At 36.8% G+C, this 21072-nt stretch overlaps 1 protein-coding gene across 2 annotated transcripts in view; it reads left to right on the top strand.

The window, feature by feature from the left end:
- Positions 1-17842, top strand: part of atp8b4 (ATPase, class I, type 8B, member 4) — a 116793-nt gene extending 98951 nt beyond the window's left edge. For both annotated transcript variants that reach the window (XM_002936572.5, XM_018092435.2), the window contains 10 exons: positions 782-893; positions 1765-1870; positions 1963-2110; positions 2617-2800; positions 3615-3838; positions 8647-8730; positions 10202-10447; positions 11603-11741; positions 12407-12537; positions 13940-17842. In XM_002936572.5, coding sequence (XP_002936618.2) covers positions 782-893; positions 1765-1870; positions 1963-2110; positions 2617-2800; positions 3615-3838; positions 8647-8730; positions 10202-10447; positions 11603-11741; positions 12407-12537; positions 13940-14209 — 1644 coding nt within the window. In that variant the 3' untranslated portion in view covers positions 14210-17842. The remainder of the gene's footprint in view (positions 1-781; positions 894-1764; positions 1871-1962; positions 2111-2616; positions 2801-3614; positions 3839-8646; positions 8731-10201; positions 10448-11602; positions 11742-12406; positions 12538-13939) is intronic.
- The last annotated feature ends 3230 nt before the right edge of the window (positions 17843-21072 follow it).

The raw sequence follows: 21072 nt of genomic DNA, 5'->3' as shown, positions 1-21072 counted from the left end.
TATAGGCAAATAATTCAAATTTTTTAAAATTATTTCCTTTTTCTCTGTAATAATAAAACAGTACCTTGTACTTGATCCCAACTAAGGTATAATTAATCCTTTTTGGAGCCAAACCCATCCTATTTGGTTTAAATACTGTTTAAATTTTTTTTTTTTTTTAGTAGACTTAAGGTAGGAGATCCAAATTACGGAACCCCAGGTCCCAAGCATTCTGAATAATGGGTCCCATACCTGTACTATCAATTTTATATGGTTCAGTGAACTGGTGCTACACTGGCTGAATTTGAAAAACTTTGTAGACTAACTTGGTTGTCTTTACCCGGTTTTAACATTGGAATAAAATGTCTCTCAGTCATTTAAGTGCCCTTCTTTTGCTCAACAAAACATTTATTCTCAGATTCAGCTACTTGTTGGTATAATAACCTTGAACTAGGCCTGGATTCATTGCGATATTGCAGTCAAAGGGATTCTTCCCTTCCAATGAGAGAGACTTGAGGTCACTTTAGTTGGAGTGGCTAAAATGTTGCTTTTCTCTAGATATGATATATCTTTGGTAGGAATTCTCAAGGAATGTCTGTGTCCTCTGGGAAAAATATTCTTGACAAAAAGTTATCATAGTTAATGATTATAACCACCTTCTACACAGTCACCTTATGCCGTTTTTGGCCTAACAATGTGGCCAGCCTTTCATTGTGACTTAGACCTCCCATGCCATTTCTCTAGATTTGTGAGCTTCCTTTGTAGTTCTCTCTGTCTGTGACTCATAGATTCTTTCTCAAAGCTACTAGGTGCTACTGCTATAGAAGACAAATTGCAAGAGGGCGTTATTGAGACCATATCAAGTCTCCTGCTGGCAAATATTAAGGTGTGGATTTTAACTGGAGACAAGCAAGGTAATTATAATTGAATGTATTTTGTAGATTTAAATTTGCTTGATTAGTGTCATTTGAGAGTAATGCCTGTTATGCTAGTCCTAACTATAAACTGTAAATGTAGTTAAAAAAGACCCTTTTTTTCCCTCTTTAGTGATTAGTTATCTAGAGGCTTTTAGGCTTCTATTTAGGCCACAGTCGCATGTAGAGTTGCATCCGCTTCTCCTTGCCTGTGGTTTGTAGGCAGGTGGAGAGAAGTAGATCCGCTCTCATTTGCAGTAGTTGCACTGACAGTCACAGCGTTGTCCTGAGTGCAGATACACGGGGCGGAGATTGACCCGAAACACGAAAGTATGCATTTTCTAGACTATCTCCACTCCATGTGACTCAGGCTGACACTGTGCCTGTCAATGCAGCTAGATGGAGCTACAGGTGAGAGCAGATCTGCTTCTCTCTGCCTGCCTGCAAAACACAGGCAGAGAGAATCTTGAGCCTAATTGGTTTTGTGGTTAAAACCACATAATCAGCCCTACTGTACGAGGGCTTCTATACTGGAAAGAACCCATACATAAATACAAATACAAAGTCTTTGTATTTATGTTTGTGTTCTTTCAGATCTAGAAGAGTCCATAGTGCTAGGCATAAAATGTCCACAAGGCTTTTTTTTTTTTCAATGTGTTTTTTTTTGGTTTTGTTATTTTTTTGTAGTTGGGGATTTGTGCCCAAAGTATATCACAAATAGATATTTTAATATATAAAATGCCAGCCCTTTAGATGTGCTTGAACTTTAACTTCCATTTGGCAGCCAGTGCAAAGCACCGCTAAACATTTTGGCTCTATATAAACATACAGTTAAAGGATACAATTAAAAAGTAATATCTTATGTTTATAGAAACTGCCATGAATATTGGCTACTCCTGTCACATGCTCACAGATGACATGAATGAGATTTTCGTTATATCTGGTCACACAGTGATGGAAGTTCGGGAGGAACTAAGGTATTACATTTTGCTTCCCTGTTTGAGTTAATTAAATAAATAGCGTTTGGAAGTCATATGCTCCTGGCACTTATGTTTATGTATTTTTAAAGGAAGGCCAAGGAGTGTACCTTTGGACAAAGCAGAAATCTTTATAATGGCCATCAGTTTTCAGAAAAGATGCAAGATACCAAACTCGATACAGTGTATGAGGAAACTGTTACTGGGGAATACGCCATGGTTATAAATGGACATAGTCTGGTAGGTGTTTATTTCCCATTGTTTATAACACAGGCACAATTATATATGGGTACTGATAGAAAATGATATAGAGAGAGGAGAGGCAGAGAATGTAGTGTGATTGTTTTGCAGTAATGAGGTGATAGCAATGGCAGATACAAATAAAAGAGAACTCTTTTGGGACTAAAAAAGAAGACAAAACTGCACAGAAAGATTGTAAATTAGTATCTGTATCTTTTTGTCTACATTTATATTGCTTCCTGAATATGAAGATCTCTGTTTGTATGTTTGGAACATGACTGAGGAAAGTCACCTGTGAGTGACCACAGAAATATATATAATATATACACATATTTAGATCTTCTAATTCAGGCAGCTTATTTACATTTGCTACATTCTTATACATTCTGAAATCAATAAAACATCCTGGAAGACATACACTCAAAAAGTGGAGGCTGCATCTATAATTTTTCTATAAAACTGGTAAGTGAATAATTTGGTTACTGAAATTAATTCTTTCTTTCTAGGCTCATGCTCTTGAAGCAGACATGGAAAAGGAATTCCTGGAAATTGCATGCATGTGTAAGACAGTAATTTGTTGCAGAGTGACTCCTCTTCAGAAAGCTCAAGTAGTGGAGCTGGTGAAAAAGTACAAAAAAGCTGTGACTTTAGCTATCGGGGATGGTGCCAATGACATCAGTATGATTAAAAGTAAGTAATAAACAATGTCTGTCCTGATTATTATGGACTGTGTGTCTGGGGGCATTCACCTTTTTACATTTGATGGACATGCTATAAATCTTGTCACAAAAATTATCTCTATATGTGATGCACACCTGTCTAGGCTAGCAATAACCTGCATAGGTAGAAATAATAAATTAAAAGGATAACTAAACACCCTGTAGACAAAAACCTCCATACAATGCCATCCATTGCCCCCCTCCCCCCGCAGAGTCTATTAGGTGCAAAAGTGTCCCTGTCTGCAAAGATGAACTACTATTGCAGAGTAGCACAGCGTACTTCCCAAGCACCAGCTTTTCGATATTCGGATTTCATTTGGCAAGTTTGCCGACACTGAGCTTTGTGGTGCATGAGCAGCTAGAGCTAGTCCGGGATTAGCTCCAACTGCACATGTGCCAGAAACCTTCGTCTGTCAGCGATGGGAAGAAGGTCCAGCAAATGGTGCCTATGAACTCTGCTGCGCTACTCTGCATTTATAGATCAACTTTCCAAACAGGGCCACTTTTGCATTTAAAAGACTCTGCGAGGAGGGAGTGGGGCAATTGAGGTCAGTCTGTAAGGCTTTTGTCTGTTTGGGGGGGGGGGGGGGTTGGTATTCATTTTTAAAGAAAAAGACTAAATTGTAACTTTAATTTTAGCGGAAATTAATCATCTACAGTGCTGTGCATTTTAAGTTGTCTGACTGTCATTTTTGAATGTTTTAATTTTCCCATTGCAATGTAAATATTGATTGATTTGGTCTTACATATAGCTAACCTTTTCTCTACCTGCTTGTCTGTACTAGGTGCTCACATAGGAGTTGGCATCAGCGGGCAAGAGGGCATGCAAGCAGTTCTAGCAAGTGATTACTCGTTTGCCCAGTTTAGGTATTTGCAAAGACTACTCCTAGTCCATGGCCGATGGTCCTATTTCCGAATGTGCAAATTTTTGTGCTATTTTTTTTATAAAAACTTTGCCTTCACACTAGTGCACTTCTGGTTTGGATTCTTCTGTGGATTCTCTGCACAGGTAGGTTGACAAAATGCACTTCATTTAACAGAGTGAATAAAAAAAGACTTACTTTTCAAATGTAGCCATATAGATACAAACCTTTGTAAAATTTTGATACAGTTAGGTCCAATATATCATTGGTCTGTGCAGATTTTTTAACTAATAATATTTTGAAATTATGTAAAAGTATATGTTGGTGGAGTTTGATATGTGTGTATATAAGTCGGTACTCACCTGATTAAAACTTGCATGAGTGCAGTCCATGCTTATGCAAATAGGTGATTTATTTGAGTATATAACCTTTTTCTCAAATGAATAACCTGTTGGACTGAGATGTTCTGTTAGTCTGTAAATGCTGTATGAATGCACTGAATCCACTCTTTTAGGATACTGTTCAGGTTTTGGTGGAATCAGATGTAACCCAAACTGAATCCGAACCCTAATTCGCATATGTATGTATGTATGTATGTATAACTTAATTTATAAAGCGCCACAAGGGTACGCAGCGCTGTACAATCTTACAATATACAAAATTACACACAGGGAGGACAAGTGTTATAATAAATACAATAAATAAGTATAAATACACAGAGAGTAAGTGCCATGTGTTATGAGACACAGTAGGAAGGAGGTCCCTGCCCTGTAGAGCTTACAATCTAAGTGGTTGGGTAACATACATGCACAAATTGGAAGGTAAGAGTGCACTAGGTATGGGAATTTGCCCTTAAGCGCAGGACTGGGCAAAATAATGTTTTAGTGCTTCAGAAGGCAAAATAATGTTTTAGTGCTTCAGAAGGTAGCATCTGAGTCTTATCTTAAAGAGAGTGGGTGAGTGTTCCCTACGGAGGGATTCAGGGATAGAGTTCCAGAGGTAAGGAGCAGGGAGATAGAAAGGTTTAAGACTAGAAAGCGCAGTGGGTGTGGATGGTGTAAAAAGACGGAGGCTCTGAGAGGAGCGGAGGAACCATGGAACATGCAGAGAGACCAGTGAAGAAATGTAGTGGGGAGCAGATTGATTGCATGGGAGAGAGGTGGGAGTCTGGGAGGCCGGTTAGTAGGAGGTAGCATATGCAAACTAGGGCAAGCAAGGGTTAAAAGAAACACATGCACATTATTTTAAGGGTTTTGATTCAGTTCAGCCAGGCACTTGGATTCAGCTGGATGTTGCTTAAAACAGCTCTGATTCGGCCATATCCAAAACCAAATCCGGGATTCTAGTGTATGAGTGTGTATATATAAATATGTTTTGTATTTATAGATTCTTATATATAACAACCCATTCTTTGAGTCATTTTGTCTATTAAAGCAGCTGCATAGTTATATCATTTAGAAGTCATAACAATGCCTGGTTTACTGCCTGTCAGATACCATGCTTTATAGTGCTATTTATTATACAGAAAAAACTCCTACTGAAATATCCTTTAGGTTCCTTACAATAATATACAAAGTACAAAGCCATAACCATTAAATACCATGATAATTATCTGATTATTTGAAAGGAAGGAATTAGTACCCATTGTTTCAGTCAATGGGATGATAATCGGGTTTGTGCATGGGATGTTTGCCATATTTAAAAGTAGAAATCTGGGTGATCATTATGCAAGTCAGGTTTTAACAGAGGAGCTTTTCTGAGTACCTCTGAAAAGTTTTCCAGGCTGGAAAAGGTTACAAAACTATGTTTGTAGCATTTCAATCCCAGTCCACTGTTAGGCAGCTCTTGTACAAATGGAGACAATTTAACCTCAATGTTGCCTCACCAGCAGCGGTCGTCTAAAAAATCACACCACAAGTAAGGTGTCTAATATTCTGGGCGATCTTAAAGAACCCTTGTCTATAAGGCCTCACTTAAATTGACGAATGTTAGTGTTCATGAGACCACTAGCACTGATCAAGAATGGTGTGCATGGCAGGAGAAGTCTATTGGAAGAGTATTGGTGGAAATCAAAGTCCAGACCTTAATCCTATAGAAACATTGTTCTAGGAAACGTTGTTTAAGGAAGGACCTGAAGCAGGCAATATCCCCTAATTCTGTGAGGAAGAATGGGCTAAAACTCTGCCCAAAGAAAGGTGCCCACAAGCTGGCATGTATAAATACTTATAAAACAGTCATTCAGTCCTTAAAGCCAGTATTGTGATAGAATATAATCCTCTGGAGTAAAACTGCTTAAATATGCTGTTCATGCCAGAGGAAGAAAGGGGCAATCTCAAGCCTACCAGCATGAATCCTCTGACAGAAGATAACAACATACATTGCTGATTTAAGTGAACCATTTCTAAAGTATGAATGATGACAAATACAAAGAGAAATTAATACACATCTTTACCTTCAAGATTTTCTCTATATGCCAACTGCATGGCACAATCTAATAATATAGTATACCCCTAAATAATTACGAAATGAGTAAATACATTTATGGTGACCAGGAACATGGTGTGCATGCAATAAGATTTTTAATAATCTTCTTAATAAAGTATCTCTTCCCTTTTAAAATGTCATACTGAATGTGTGTGTTAAATAAAAATACTTTTAACAAAATAAACTTCATTACTAAAAAGATGAAAAAGACAAAAAAGCAAATAAAATTTAATAAGCACACAGTGCCCTTTATAGGTTATACCTGCCAAACACAATTCAGCAATACAAAATTATCCAGGGGAGGAACCAATTAATAGGCTGTAATCCTTGGAGGTTTATTTAGGAATGTATTTAACTAACTATAAATCTGCAAGATCACATCATTTATATTCTGCCTGTGTCTAGCTGTTAAAGGGTCAGTAATACCATTTTACAGCATTAGTTCAATGAATAGGGCTTGTGCAGGACCAAATTACAAATTACCAGTCCACTAACAAGTTATTGCTTATTTTAAAGCATAAAAAAGGTTGTAGCTGGAAGAGGTTGTTTATACAGAGGGCGTGAAGAAGTTTGAATGACCTGCATTCAGTCTTTTCAGTGCAAGAAATAACACATAAAATATATATTTTTCTTATTTAAAACAATAATCAAAATGTTCTGCACATGCCTTATTTAAGTCATGTTAAAAGTGGCTGTACTGATCTTTAAACCATGGTGGCTTTGATGCATTGACATCTTTCCCAGAAACAGGTGATGTCCTTTATATATCAGATTTCCCAAATAAGTGTATCATGGGAAAAGAAAAATGTGGATTTAATAATACAGTATCAAAAACCCTTTCATTTTATCCATTTCACTTCAACACAACTGTTCCACATACATGCTAAGTGTGCTAAATTATATGTAAAATGTAGGTTTAATAGTAATAAGATTTTTGTAGGTTGCCATTGCAAACTTTGTAGATTTGCTCCCAGGTGATTAAAGTTTCCTGCAAGAACATAATTATCAGTGGATTCTTTAGACTTAAGTTAAACTCTCTACTCATGGCACATGGAGTGTACTCTCCACCTGCTAGTGCGACTGCTGGTCATAAGTGCTTAAAGGTGACATATTAGATAAATGTAGGCAATTATGAATAATATATGGTGCTGGTTTCACATTGGTCTAATATTGAAAACTGTCTGCAAAAATGTCCCCTGTATTGAAGCTGTATATAGATCCTATCCATTCTCTGTCCATGTTTCAAATGAAGGGTAGGTGTGTCCTAACGGTCCCTGCCAGAAGCACAGTAGGAGGGGGATAGCCAATCACAGCCTTGCACTCACACAAGCAAAAACAGGCTTCAGCATAGCTTTTAAACATGTGAAATACAATCTCAAACAAATAACTTTTTTTCACAATAAATGAAAATGTACCTTAAATCTGTTATATTTGCTAAATTAATTTTAGATTTATAAAAATAACAATCCACCTTGTTTTTTTATTTACTAAACCATGATATAGACTAATTATATTTATGGATACAAGCTTTGCATCATTCCAAAATTGCATGTGCCACAATGGGGGGCCTAATGCCCATGCACAAGCTACACAATTATAGAAAGTGAGTAGAGAAGGGGGAATATGAGTGATATAGTATAGCTGTATAGTATAGTATAGTAGCTGTATTTTTTTGAAGAGCAAGCAATCAATGAGTAAATCTCACATCCCATCACTTTGCATTATGTTTTCTGCTATTGTATGGACACATCCTATCATTTGGGAATATGAAGTATACAGTGATATCAAGGAAGTGCACAAATGAAAGTGAAGCGGCAGTAAATACAGAAGGCAATATGTAAATGACAGATCATTTTTTGTTTTAAATTTCTTTTTATTGCAAGTACAGTAAGGGACAAGTCATAGGGGCACATTTACTAACCCACGAACGGGCCGAATGTGTCCGATTGCGGTTTTTTCGCAATGATCGGTAATTTTGCGATTTTTTTCGGCGTCTTTACGACTTTTTCGTATTTTTTGCGATTTTTTCGGCGTCTTTACGATTTTTGCGTAAAAACGGGAGTTTTTCGGTGTCTTTACGATTTTTGCGTAAAAACTCGAGTTTTTCGTAGCCATTACGAAAGTTGCGCAAAGTCGCGATTTTTTCGTAGTGTTAAAACTTGCGCAAAACGTCGCGCCTTTTAAGTTTTAACGCTACGAAAAAGGCGCGACTTTGCGCGCAAGTGTTAACGCTACGAAAAAATCGCGACTTTGCGCAACTTTCGTAATGGCTACGAAAAACTCGCGTTTTTACGCAAAAATCGTAAAGACGCCGAAAAAAATCGCAAAAAATACGAAAAAGTCGCAAAATGTTCGTTTCCAATCGGAATTTTTCCAATTCGGATTCGAAATCGTGTCTTAGTAAATCAGCCCCATAGTCTTTGCCACATTATGGAAGCATGTATAATTAACATTTGTTTTTTTCTTACAGACTGTCTATGACCAATGGTTTATAACACTTTTCAATATAGTTTATACTTCACTACCTGTGCTGGCTATGGGGCTATTTGACCAGGTAAACAGTTTGAAGAAAAATGTATATTTCAGGCGAAGTCTTTTTTTTTTTTTTTTTTTTAATTACAAGACTTAAAATATTTAGGATATTGCTGTACTAATGAACCATGAACTTCACCATTTAGGGCTGTGTCACACAGGGAGATTAGTCACCGCACAACAAATCTCCCCGAAATGCCATCCCATCGGCTAGAATGTAAATCGCTGGTGGGATGGCATACGCGGCGGTGCAATTAGCCGAAGTTGTCTTGAGAGGAAACTTTGGCAAATCGTGGCACCGCGTATGCCATCCTACCGGCGGTTTAATTTCTAGCCGGTGGGATGGCATTTCAGGGAGATTAGTCGCCCGCGACAAGGAAAATTTGTTGCGCGCCGACTAATCTCCCCGTGTGTCACAGCCCTTACAGAGATAGTGATTTTAATCCCTTGCATACATATATATTTAGGGTGCCACAATAAAGCTGCCCTGTTGCATACAATTTCTAAGGGGAGTTTCCAGCAATCTCCCAGTACTGTGATCTACATAACTATATACTTGAAAATATCTGCCTGCATTCACAAATTACTTCTTTCAGTAGAAAGTCTTGTAGGTTTTTACTTTGGGAGAAGCTAGATTGTATGGTACTATAAAGGTAGTTAGTAGTGTAACAACTATGCGGTGCCCATCATCCCCTGCCACTGAAATAATCTTTGGAGGGGCCCAACGCACACCTCCCCGGCTCTTCCTCTACCCAGAGGTCCGCCCTTCCGTGTTCCCTGCTCCCCGGCCAGTCACACCATGTAGGTAAGAGCGGCTAGGGAGGGGTTGATTTTTTTTTTTTTTTTGAGCTATAGAGGATGTAGACCCCACGGTCCAGCCCCCCCTCAGCCATGGGGTCTGCTTCCTCTGTAGTTACACCACTAAAGGTAGTCTTAGGAACACAACCCAAAGATCTCCTCCACTTGGAGATTGTCTGGTACAGTGACTGACTAAAGCTGTCCATTTTGAAGGCACTGTATTTCTCTTTTATTGAATGTGCTAACCTAATTACAGATTGACAGTGGTACAGTATTTGGTTATTTAGGTTGGCATTTTATTTCACTGTAAGGGCTCTGGTACACGGGGAGATTAGTCGCCCGCGGCAAAACTCCCTGCTCGCGGGCGACTAATCTCCCCGAGTTGCCTTCCCCCTGCCATCCCACCGGCGAACATGTAAGTCGCCGGCGGGATGGCAGACGCGGCGGGGCGATTTCGGGAAATCGCCGAAAAAGCCTCGCAAGTCTTTTTCGGCGATTTGCGCGAAATCGCGCCGCCGCGTCTGCCATCCCGCCGGCGACTTACATGTTCGCCGGTGGGATGGCAGGGGGAAGGCAACTCGGGGAGATTAGTCGCCCGCGAGCAGGGAGTTTTGCCGCGGGCGACTAATCTCCCCGTGTACCAGAGCCCTAAGTTTATTTGTTATCCTTCTGAACTTTTTTTTTTTTTTTTTCAGGATGTAAATGACCAAAACTGTATGGACTACACAAAGCTTTATGAGCCAGGCCAGCTCAATCTCCTGTTCAACAAGCGGAGATTTTTTATTTGTATTGCACATGGGATTTACACCTCTTTTGCTCTGTTCTTTATTCCCTTCGGTGCATTTTTTAACACAGCTGGTGAAGATGGAAAACATATTGCTGACTATCAGTCTTTTGCTGTTACTGTTGCTACTAGTCTGGTTATAGTTGTCAGCGTCCAGGTGAGGCATGGTTTGTGCTGTGCACTTAAAGCTTTATAGTGGAATGGGTTTTCAGAGTAGTTTGTTAAAGGAATTCTTTATAGTAGTTTTTATTACTGTATTAAACTGTTAACATTGCAAAATATTGCAAGATTCTGCAATTGAAAAAATGTATTCTTCAACCAATAAATGTATTTTTGTAATTATTGTAAATATTATAATTATTAGAAATGTATTTTTGTAATATTGTTGTGTTACCTGTAATATTGTTGTGTAAGTGCCAGCTTTCAGAAGGAGCCAGCACTGCACATTAGTACTGCTTTTAGATAACCTATTGTCTCTTCTGGCTCAGTGTTTTTTTATTATTGAGTGCTGTTCTGATATCTACCACTAGGTTGGAGCATTTTTTTTTTTTTTTTTTTTTTTTAAGCAATACAGGTGTTGGGTAGCTGCTATCTTGCTACCTTCCCATTGTTCTGCTGATCAGTTGCTGGGGGGGACAGGGAGGGGGGTGATACCACTCCAACTTGCAGCTCAGCAGTAAAGTGTGACTGACGTTCAGAGCAGAGAATCAGATTTCAAAATTAAATATAAAAAAATAATTTTGCTCTTTTGAGAAACTTATTTCAATGCAGGATTCTTTTGAAGAAGTGCTATTAACTGATACATTTCGTAATAAACATGTTTTCCCATGACAGAATCCCATTTAATATTACCCGTTTAACAGCTTTCATTTAAAAATAGAAAATTCAAATTTTTACAAATTAAATCCCAAAAATATGGTACACAAAGACACATCATATCATAGTTTTAACTTTCTGCATGACTGTAAATGTTTAGAAAACTTTGTTAATAAACCTGCATTTAACATATTAAATATTAATTTCCTTAGATCTTTTAATCTTTATCTTCCACCTCACCACTTGCCCTATTGGCCCATTTCTTGCTCTGCTGCTTTGATAAATAACATCCAACTTATCTTCCCAGGCCAAGTAATGCCTAGGTTATACTGATGATTATAAGCAGACTGAAACAAGTTCTCTTGCTGTCTTTCCCAGTGTTTTGCAGTTTTACAGTATATTACTATTCCAGAGTGAACTTGGATGCATTCTGATTTTCTGAACAGCATAAATTTTGGAAATGCCAGTTAACAGTATGATGTATTTTCATCTGCAGATTGGCTTGGACACCAGTTACTGGACGGCAATTAATCATTTTTTCATTTGGGGGAGCCTGGCTGTGTATTTTTCAATTTTATTTGCCATGCACGGAGATGGTATTTTTGATATATTCCCCAGCCATTTCCCTTTTGTAGGTAAGTAGTGGAAATAATGTGTTATTTCCAGTAAGGCTGCATCCAGACTTCTTTAATACCACTCTGTAGTTGCCCTTATGTCAATCAGTAGATACATACACCTATAATCAAGTAAAATCATGAAGCTGGGAAATATATAACTGACAGGATTACACTTTGCTGACCAGACCTAGCTGAACATACTTATACACTTGAAATTAATTCACACCCCAGGGAAAAAAACAGTTGCAGGTATGTTTGCAAATAAAATCTTAATGTGATTAATATCAGAATAATATACATGAACACTTACATTTTCTGAGGAAGGCCACAATTTTTGACGGAAAAATAGCATTTCACAATAAACTCTGAACGTGCTGTATATTTATCTATTTTTATAAATACATACAGCATACTTTTTTATCTGAACTGAAAATTTTAAATTAAGAAAATAAATACTGTGCCATGATATGTCTTGTTGCACAGTCAAATGGTAAAAATATTTGCTCTGTGTGTGCATGCGTGCATTGTATACACATACTATGAGAAATGGTTCACATGTAGTCACTGTAGTGGAGGTGACTCACCCTGTAAAAGTCACTTATTCTCTGCATATCAGTATATTGGTGTGTGCTATATATGTGTAGAGATAAAAATAACGCATACACTTTATATTATGTCAACAGGAAACGCCAGAAATTCATTAAGTCAAAAAAGTGTTTGGCTTGTCATTTTCTTGACCACTGTGATTTGTGTCATGCCGGTCCTTACATTCCGGTTTCTGAAGGCTGATTTAAGTCCAACATTAAGCGATAAGGTAAGAAAGCTCACATGAAAATATGATGCTCATGAAAGTCTGTTTCAGTACTCTTACCATCTCACAGAAAACAGAGTGTATTTTACCTTTATTAAACACTTATAAAGGAATATATAAACTGAATTTGTTTTTAAGACAAAATATGTATTACAGTAGGACCCCCATTTTAGTTTTTCAGAAGACCAGGAAAAAATGGCATTAAGTCTGGGAAAATGTAAAACGGGGAAATGTATTAAAGCAACTTATTTTTCAAGTACTCAAAGGATATTAAGCACAGGAGTTAATGACAAGGGTTAAGCATTGCAGCATTAATATTACACTATGGGGGGGGGGGGGTGCATTCGCAAGACCTCTCTGACAGTCAGATGATGTGTGGACCAGGTGCATGTGGTTAGTATTTTAAGCCTCTTAGTGTCATTAAAATAGCATTTATAGAGGCCATTTTGGGGAAAATCGGGACAAATTATTGATGTAAAATCCAAGAAAACCACCAAATGAAATGCATTATAAAGTAGTAAAGGGGGTGATTTATCAAAGTCTATTTTTTTTTTTTTCTTGATTTGAGTATTTTTGCGCAAAAAAACTCGAATTCGGGTTATGATTCGAAAACTCAAATGTCTGGTATTTATTTGAATATAATAATTCGCCATCTAAAAGCTTGCGAGTTACTAGAGAAGGCAATGGGATTTGCCATACGCAAAGTCAAGCCATTTTCTTAAACTTTTTTTGAGTTTTTAGAGCCCATAAACAATCAAAAAAATCAAGATATTCAAGTTTTTTTATTTACATTTCCTTATTAATACATAAACAACTATTCAATGTGCAAGTTTATTCAATTTAGATAAACAAGTTCAAATGCACAAACTCAAAAATGAATAAATAAACCACAAAGTGTGTGCAATGTGGGAACCTTAAAATCAGGGGGTGTACAACTGAGGTTTAACTGTATTTATGTAGACCTTATCTTCTCTTTCTGTTTTCTTGTGTTTAATGTGTTAAGTTCTAGAATACGTAGAAGTGCCATAAGTGATGTTATTTATTGTAGTTTATTTTCTAATCAAAGTAGTAGTGTGTCCAAAACAACTATTTATTTGTTTTGATGCTGATATAGTTTGTTTCTTTTCAGGTAACTGTTGACTGTTGGGGTCTGGCCCTTTCTACTTTACTAGTAGTTTAGAAAATGGGTCTTTAAAATATTTGAAATCAGTGTAAAACTACCTGCATTACATACAGTTTGCCATTTTTATCATGTAAGATATAGCAGGCTCATTTACAGTGCCAGTACTTTTCACCTTTACCACCCATACTAAATCAGTGTGTTGCAATAACTCTTTTTATCCTGCTACAGCATTCTAGTAAAATTTCAAGTTCTTCTACCTTCCTGTTTCTTTTCTGTTTTTAGGTTCGGTATTTGCAGCAAGCAAAGAAGAGGCGCAAACCTCTTGAGAATCGTATGCGCAGGGTACACAGAACAAGCTCCAGAAGGTCCGGTTATGCCTTTTCCCATCAAGAAGGCTATGGAGAACTGATTACCTCTGGTAAAAATATGCGTGTAAATAACCCACATGCTTCCTCAGGACTGGCAAAAACAACAAGCTGGATAGAGAATTTACGGAAAAAGACAGCAGAAAATTTTAACAGTTTCAGCAGTGACAAAACTTCCAAGTTATGATGTATGAAGACATTTGTTACAAAACGTTTTCTTTTGAGCTACGGCCATATTTTTGCACTTTTTTTTTTTTTACATTTAATGGGGATGGTGATGGATGCCTTACGAAACTGAGGAATATGGAGTACTTGATTTTTATGGCGTGTCCAGGAATGACATAAACTGCTAAAGTAACCAGTTAGATCATCGGAATTTACCCAGCGTCCTCAAAAAAAAAATATCCACAAATTTATCATCAATAGTGAATCACAATAAAGAATTCCATATTGTGAAAGAGACATGCAGGTGTTCTACAACAATAACACATCACTGTAGACCTTATATTTCTCTGTCTACGACCTACAACTGTTTAACAGTTTTTTGAATGTCAGCAGTGAACAATCTAGCAGACTTTTCTCTTTTGAATGTTTACTTTTGCTTCCTCGAGTTAGGGTCTCAACCAAGATTGTGCACAATTTTCTACTGTAAATATTGTACTGTTATATTCCAGATCTTTTTACTATTGCGTATGTAAGTCTAGCCCCGTCATATTTCCATTTTATGGATTTCTTATATCAAACTGCAGTCCTTCTGCTGCTATTTACGTTGCTGTATTGACCTTGCTTTAATGGGGAAATGTCCTACAATTTTCTGCATTTTGGCAGGATACTGTCAATCACTTTGTTAAGGGCCATTCATTAAAAAAGCAATGTTAAGTGCACTTTCATTAGACAACCTTAACTATTCCTCCTTATGAATGAATAGTTTATAGATTGGCATGGGCTCTTGCAGTTTTTTATATACAAAGAAACTTTGCAAGCATTGTAATGCATTATGGGATCCAAACTCGTTCAGGGTTGATACTTAATACATTCCTAATTACACAGTATGAATGTCATTGTTCCGTGTCAGCCTTTTGCACACACTGAATGTAAATCTAGGTATTATAAAAACATCAAGTGACAATTAATGGCTCTAATTGAGCTTGGCTTGCCCATTCTAAAGAAATATATATAGAGAGAGAGTGTAGCTTGTGGGGCATGATCATTTCAGAAAAAAAAAAAAAAAAAAAGCACCTCAGCACTTACCTAGTGTTGCCATCAGTAATATATAACCAGATTCTAATATTTCACTCTCTTTTATATGTGATTGTAATCAGGGTGTGTTTTCATTCATCAATTACCCATTCTTACTTACCAAGACCACCAGGTACTCAGGGTTGCCCATTTATTGTATTTATTTTAGTTCTGCTTTTGTGTGACTTCCTGAATACATACTGAAATGACTACTGTCATACCATAAACACTTTAATGTTTTATTTGTTGCAAATTGAATTGTAAAAAATTGTAAAAAAGCAATTCAGTGACTACCCCTAGAGTAACACAATGGTATAAAAATTCCAAAAATATTAGGACCAAATCCCCATTAGAATCTGAAAACAGATACATTTCAGCAAATACACTTGTCGCCCTGCCCCATGTATGCATGTGTATACTGGCCAGTTTGGAAAAGTGCCTCAGTAAGTTAATGGCAGCTTACTTTATTTCCTCACGTATTAAAGTGTTTCCTTTCAGTTTTACAACTGGTATCTGCAAATTTTATACAAACTTCTTAAGCTTTGAAAATGTTTCAGCATTTTTCAGTGTAATTTTGTTGAGCTATGCATAATGCACATATGGTCACTTACTATATAAAAACATTATCTGTGCTCTAATATGTCCAACTGAAAATATATTTCAGAAAAAAACATTTGGAACCAACACTGTGAAATGCAAACATGGTATTTTTTGTACAAAGTGAATATTTCACAGTATATATTCAGTTGGATCTATTAATCCACCTTATTTTTTTTTATATTAAAGGAACAGTTCAGTGTAAAAATGGATAGCCTGCACAAAATAACAAATAGTTAGGCAAAATTTTAATCTATAATCTGGAGTGAGCAGGTTTCTAAGATAATGGGCAGAACTTCTCTACTGCTTTCAGCTCTCTAACCTCTTAGTTAGTCAGTGACTTTAGGGGGGGCTATATGTGACTTAACTGTTCAGTTAGTTTGTGAGCGCGGAGGTTAAGTTATGTCCCATATGCCCCCCTCAACTCACTGACTGCTAACGGCTTAGAGAGCTGTAAAGGAGGAAGAAGTGTTATGGCTATTATGTTAGACATCTGCCCATTCCAGCCTTTATAGATTACATTTTTGCCTAACTATATTGAAAACATTTTTTATTTTGTGCAGTCTATCTATATTACCCAGTTTTATTTTTAGACTGAACTGTTCCTTTAAGTAGAGCAAGGCTATTTGGTGCTCATCTGCCTTATTTTTCTTTGTATTTTTTGGTATGTATTTTAAGGGTTAAATCTTGCTTACAATATGTTTTTAGTGCCTTATGTTTCCTTATTCATTTGCTTGTGTACATGGTTTCTGTTATTTTTCTTTTTTTGCCATTTCATTTTTGACTAAATTTGTTGCCTAGAAGTTGGTATAGAAAACTGAACCAGGGCCACCAGCCTGTGGCTTTTAGGCTGTTGCATCTCACAACAACTCTGCTGTAGCGCTCCTTGCTTTAGTGTCAATCCCCCTACATTGATCAGTGAAGGGGGATTATAGTTTACAGTTTAATATTGATTTTATATTACAGCCCAACTTCTAGAAGACTGGAACCAAGCTGATTATTGAACCACCTTTTTTTGTTAATGGAACCAGTTCTAGACAGTTTCTGACATTTGGCATAACAATATATATTTTAATGATTTGGCATAATACGCACATGCCCAGTTTCTGACTCATATGTTTGGTCTAACAAGTGGAGGTGTTGTGCTTTACTAGAAAGAGTGTATATAGCACTCAAGCAGCATTGGTTTCCATAGATATGTGTATAGTTGGAGCGATTTTGCTTTTGCTTCACTAATCCAGCGAAGACAATGTTCACAGCATGAATATGTGCCCATAGATTTACAAACTAGATCACTGCAGTAAATGTTGAAACCAGATTTTCTTTGTCTGTACCATAACTTTTGACATCTCAGAATAATACATCCCCCGACTTTCCTTTATCAATTGCTGATTGTCAACTCATGCTATGCACAAATGATTGGATCTGCAGTTTAGTCTATGTTGTATATAGAAACACCTGAATGGTGTAATAAAAATACTGAATGTATATATTCTTTTTGGTCCAATAATTTCATACCAACTTTGCTGTGAAACAGCTTTGATAACTGTCCAAAAAAAAGCTTTATCATTTGCTAATTTTCTACTGTTTCAAGTTTTGTTCGCTTATTGTCTATATTTGCATTTGATGTTCCGAAAACAAGCTTTGGTTTAAGGTTAACTATTTTATATATATATACAAAAGGTAAACAATATTTCCATTTATGAGGTATACATATATATTTAAATATATATATTTAGAAATATCAATCTTTATTATTTTAGTAAGAGACATAGGTACTTGTATAAATTAGATTCGATTTCTATACAATGTCTGGCTTTTGTTTTGTGCTATAAAGGACAAAAACTTTGTGTGCATGATGGAATACCAAAGAGTTTGCGCTCTTTTGTAACATATTTAACGTTTACATATGTACATACTGTTTAATAATTTATTTGACATTTATATACAAAATATTTTCTACAAATATACGGTTTCTAAGTAATTTTGTCTGTTGTGTGATTTCCTTATATACTATATTACTATAGTAAACATGCATTTAACATCTGGAATACCACATAATGCAATTATTCTGCTAAAATAAGCTACAAAGGTATGCTAAAATTATATATATCTTATTCCTTCTTCAAAGAAGCCCCCTTAGACTACATGGCTTCTCGCAGATACAATTTTTTAATATAACTTTAAATAAGATTTAAAATTGGGGAATAATTGGATAACCATAAAGATTTAAGTAAATCACATGGTAGGGTCTCAGAAATCAAGTAATTAGACCAGGTTCTTGCAGTTACTTCTAGAAACACTCTTTTATCCAATGAATGATCCCATAGTGAATGTTTAATGTAATTAATTACAAGGATTTGGAATAACATTCTTGTCAATTTCTAGGCTACTATATAGAGGTCCTCATCTTAATTTACTAAAAAAAAGTTTAATTAAGTTTTTTTTTTTTAAATATTTGTCTTAATTTCCCATTTCTTATAGAAAGTGATGGTGAGTAAAGAACTAAAGAAGAAACATTGCCAAATTGTTTCACTGGCAAAAATAGAGTTACTGCGATCGTTCTTATGCATCACAGATTTCTATAAAAATATGGTAACCTTGCACAGGATGTACAGTGGTTTATTAAACCATAATACTTTGTAGTTGCTCTTTTAAGCTAATGTCCGACAGAGCGAGTTAGTCACATGTGATAGATCTCTGCTACAGCGGGCGGCTAACTGCTACGAAAGGCATTTCCAATATGCATCACCAGTGGAAAGGCCAATGCATCGCTTTTCCTTCTGCAGGCAACTTTGCTTTCCGAAGTCATGCAAACGCCTTTCCGCCAGCGACTCCTATTGTTTCCAGTGGAAAGGCATTTTGGAGCTGTCAGTCGCCCACTGTAGCAGAGATCTATTGTGGGTTATTAACTCGCTCTGTCAGCATTAGCCGTAGACATAGAGCTCTAATTAATAAAGGTGATAAGGGCCTATTTATATATTTGAATACACTGCAAAAAGGAAAAACAATACCCTGACTACCAGGGAGCATTATATAACATTTATGAAACCAATGAAACCGTTCCCTCAGTAGTTATAAGGCCACTTGTCATCAAAGATAAGATCACATATATTTTATTTAAACATCTTTAAAAAAAAGTACTTCCCTTTGCCATAAAAGCATGAAGAGGAGGATATAAGCAGGGGCCCCTCCCTACTGTTGACAATGTGCTACTAATTAGTAGTAAAATAGAAGTAGTTGGGGTGTCACCCAAGCACAATTTTCAACCACAATGCTGGATTCAAAATTTCCAAAGGATAATAAGGCGACATTTGAATCAATTCCGGTGCTCAATTAAACCAATATCAAATAGGTGAGTTTCTTGAATCCTTGCCTCATCTGCACTTAATCTATTTAGTTTTAAAAAAAAATGGTTCATTTTCAAGAAATGGTTTGTAAGGAATTGGTTTTATTTTGGCTTAGGGCTGTGACATACGGGGTAAATCTTCCTTGTCGCGGGCGACTAATCTCCCCGAAATGCCATCCCACCGGCTAGAATGTAAATCGCCGGTGGGATGGCATACGCTGCGGCGTGTTTTGGCGAAGTTACCTTGAGAGGAAACTTCGGCAACCGGCAAATCGCGCTGCCGTGTATGCCATCCCATGCGGCAACTAATCTCCCCGTGTGTCAAAGCCCTTAGCGTGTTGAATTGAGAACATTTTTCCATATTTGGTTTAAGGTATTTCACAGAGATGAGCATAAAAATTAGGTTCTTAGCACAACTGGGTAAAACACAAAACTTAATACTAACAGAGTATTAATACATACCTCATAAAATACACAATGTTGTAACAATTGAATCTCCTTTTTTCCTTGAACGAGATGAGGCCTTGCACCCACTATATATTGGAGCACCTGTAAGGAGTAAACCTCCCACCACCATAACACAAAGAAAAGCTTCAATAACATTGAGAGATGTCAAGCATTCCAGACAGTTATGACTAACTTAAAATATCATATTCTCTCCTTTACCATTGTTGGGAGAACCTTGCATGGGAAGGATTGGAGGGGGGGGGGGGGGGCAAGGCATGTACCTCTTGTCTGCCTTCCCCTAGTCTGGCTGGCCAGTTTGCCTATTGCATCTACCCAGCCGGGCTCAGCAATGATTCAAGTGTTTGGAGATTTCCTCCATTTTAGAGTGAATTTTGTCAAAATGTTTTTTCCATAGAAGCTTCACAAATTAAATGTAATAATTTGACCTCCTTTACCACTATCACAATATAGTACAGGTATCGGACCCCTTATCCGGAAACCCATTATCCAGAAATCTCCGAATTACGGAAAGCCTGTCTCCCATAGACTCCATTATAATCAAATAATTAGGATTTTTAAAATTGCATTCCTTTTTCTCTGTAAAAATAAAACAGTACCTTGTATTTGATCCCAACTAAGATATAATTAATCCTTGTTGGATGCAAAACAATCCTATTGTATTTAATTAATGTTTTATTTTTTTTTTTAGTAGACTTAAGGTATGAAGATCCAAATTACGGAAAGACCCCTTATCCGGAATACCCTTGGTCCCGAGCATTCTGGATAACGGGTCCTATACCTGTATTAATTTTTTGGGACCTTTTGTAGAAAAATTTAGCAGTACCAGCACCAAAAAGTATGCTCCCAATCATTTTGTTTTAGAAAGTGGCTGGGTAACTATGAAGTACTCCATTGCCAAACATTTTTGTGTTTTGTTAATTGTTGTTAATGTATTTTTCTTCTTCTGCTTTTCCTTCGTATGACTCAGCCTTACGATGTGTGTTGAAAAGTGAGGGTGAAGACAACAAGGAGCTACTTAGTAGCAGCTACTTGTCACAGCTACTAAACGCCATAAAATACCCTGCCATAGTAAATACTGAGAACTGCCTCTGCTAAAACACACGTAGAGACAATATCAGTAAACGGTCAGCATTGTCTATTTCTGTGACCATGACAAGTAGCTGCTACTAGTAGCTCCTTGTGTCTTCACCCTTATTGTCAATAAATAAGTCAGAAGAGGATATTTTTTAAAGGATCCTTTCAGTAAACATTTTTTGTTGACAGAGACTTAGTCCTTCCAGCAGAAGATTATATCTACAATCAGTACTTGTAGCCCCCCGGTGATGAACAAAGCTACACAAAATGCAAGCAGTTACCAGGAGTGGTCGCTTGTATATGGTCTTTAGTATAATTACACA

This window comes from Xenopus tropicalis, chromosome 3, assembly GCF_000004195.4.
Source record: "Xenopus tropicalis strain Nigerian chromosome 3, UCB_Xtro_10.0, whole genome shotgun sequence".
Taxonomy (NCBI): domain Eukaryota; kingdom Metazoa; phylum Chordata; class Amphibia; order Anura; family Pipidae; genus Xenopus; species Xenopus tropicalis.
The sequence above is the reverse complement of the archived record's forward strand: the minus strand, read 5'-3'. Positions and strand labels throughout refer to the sequence as shown.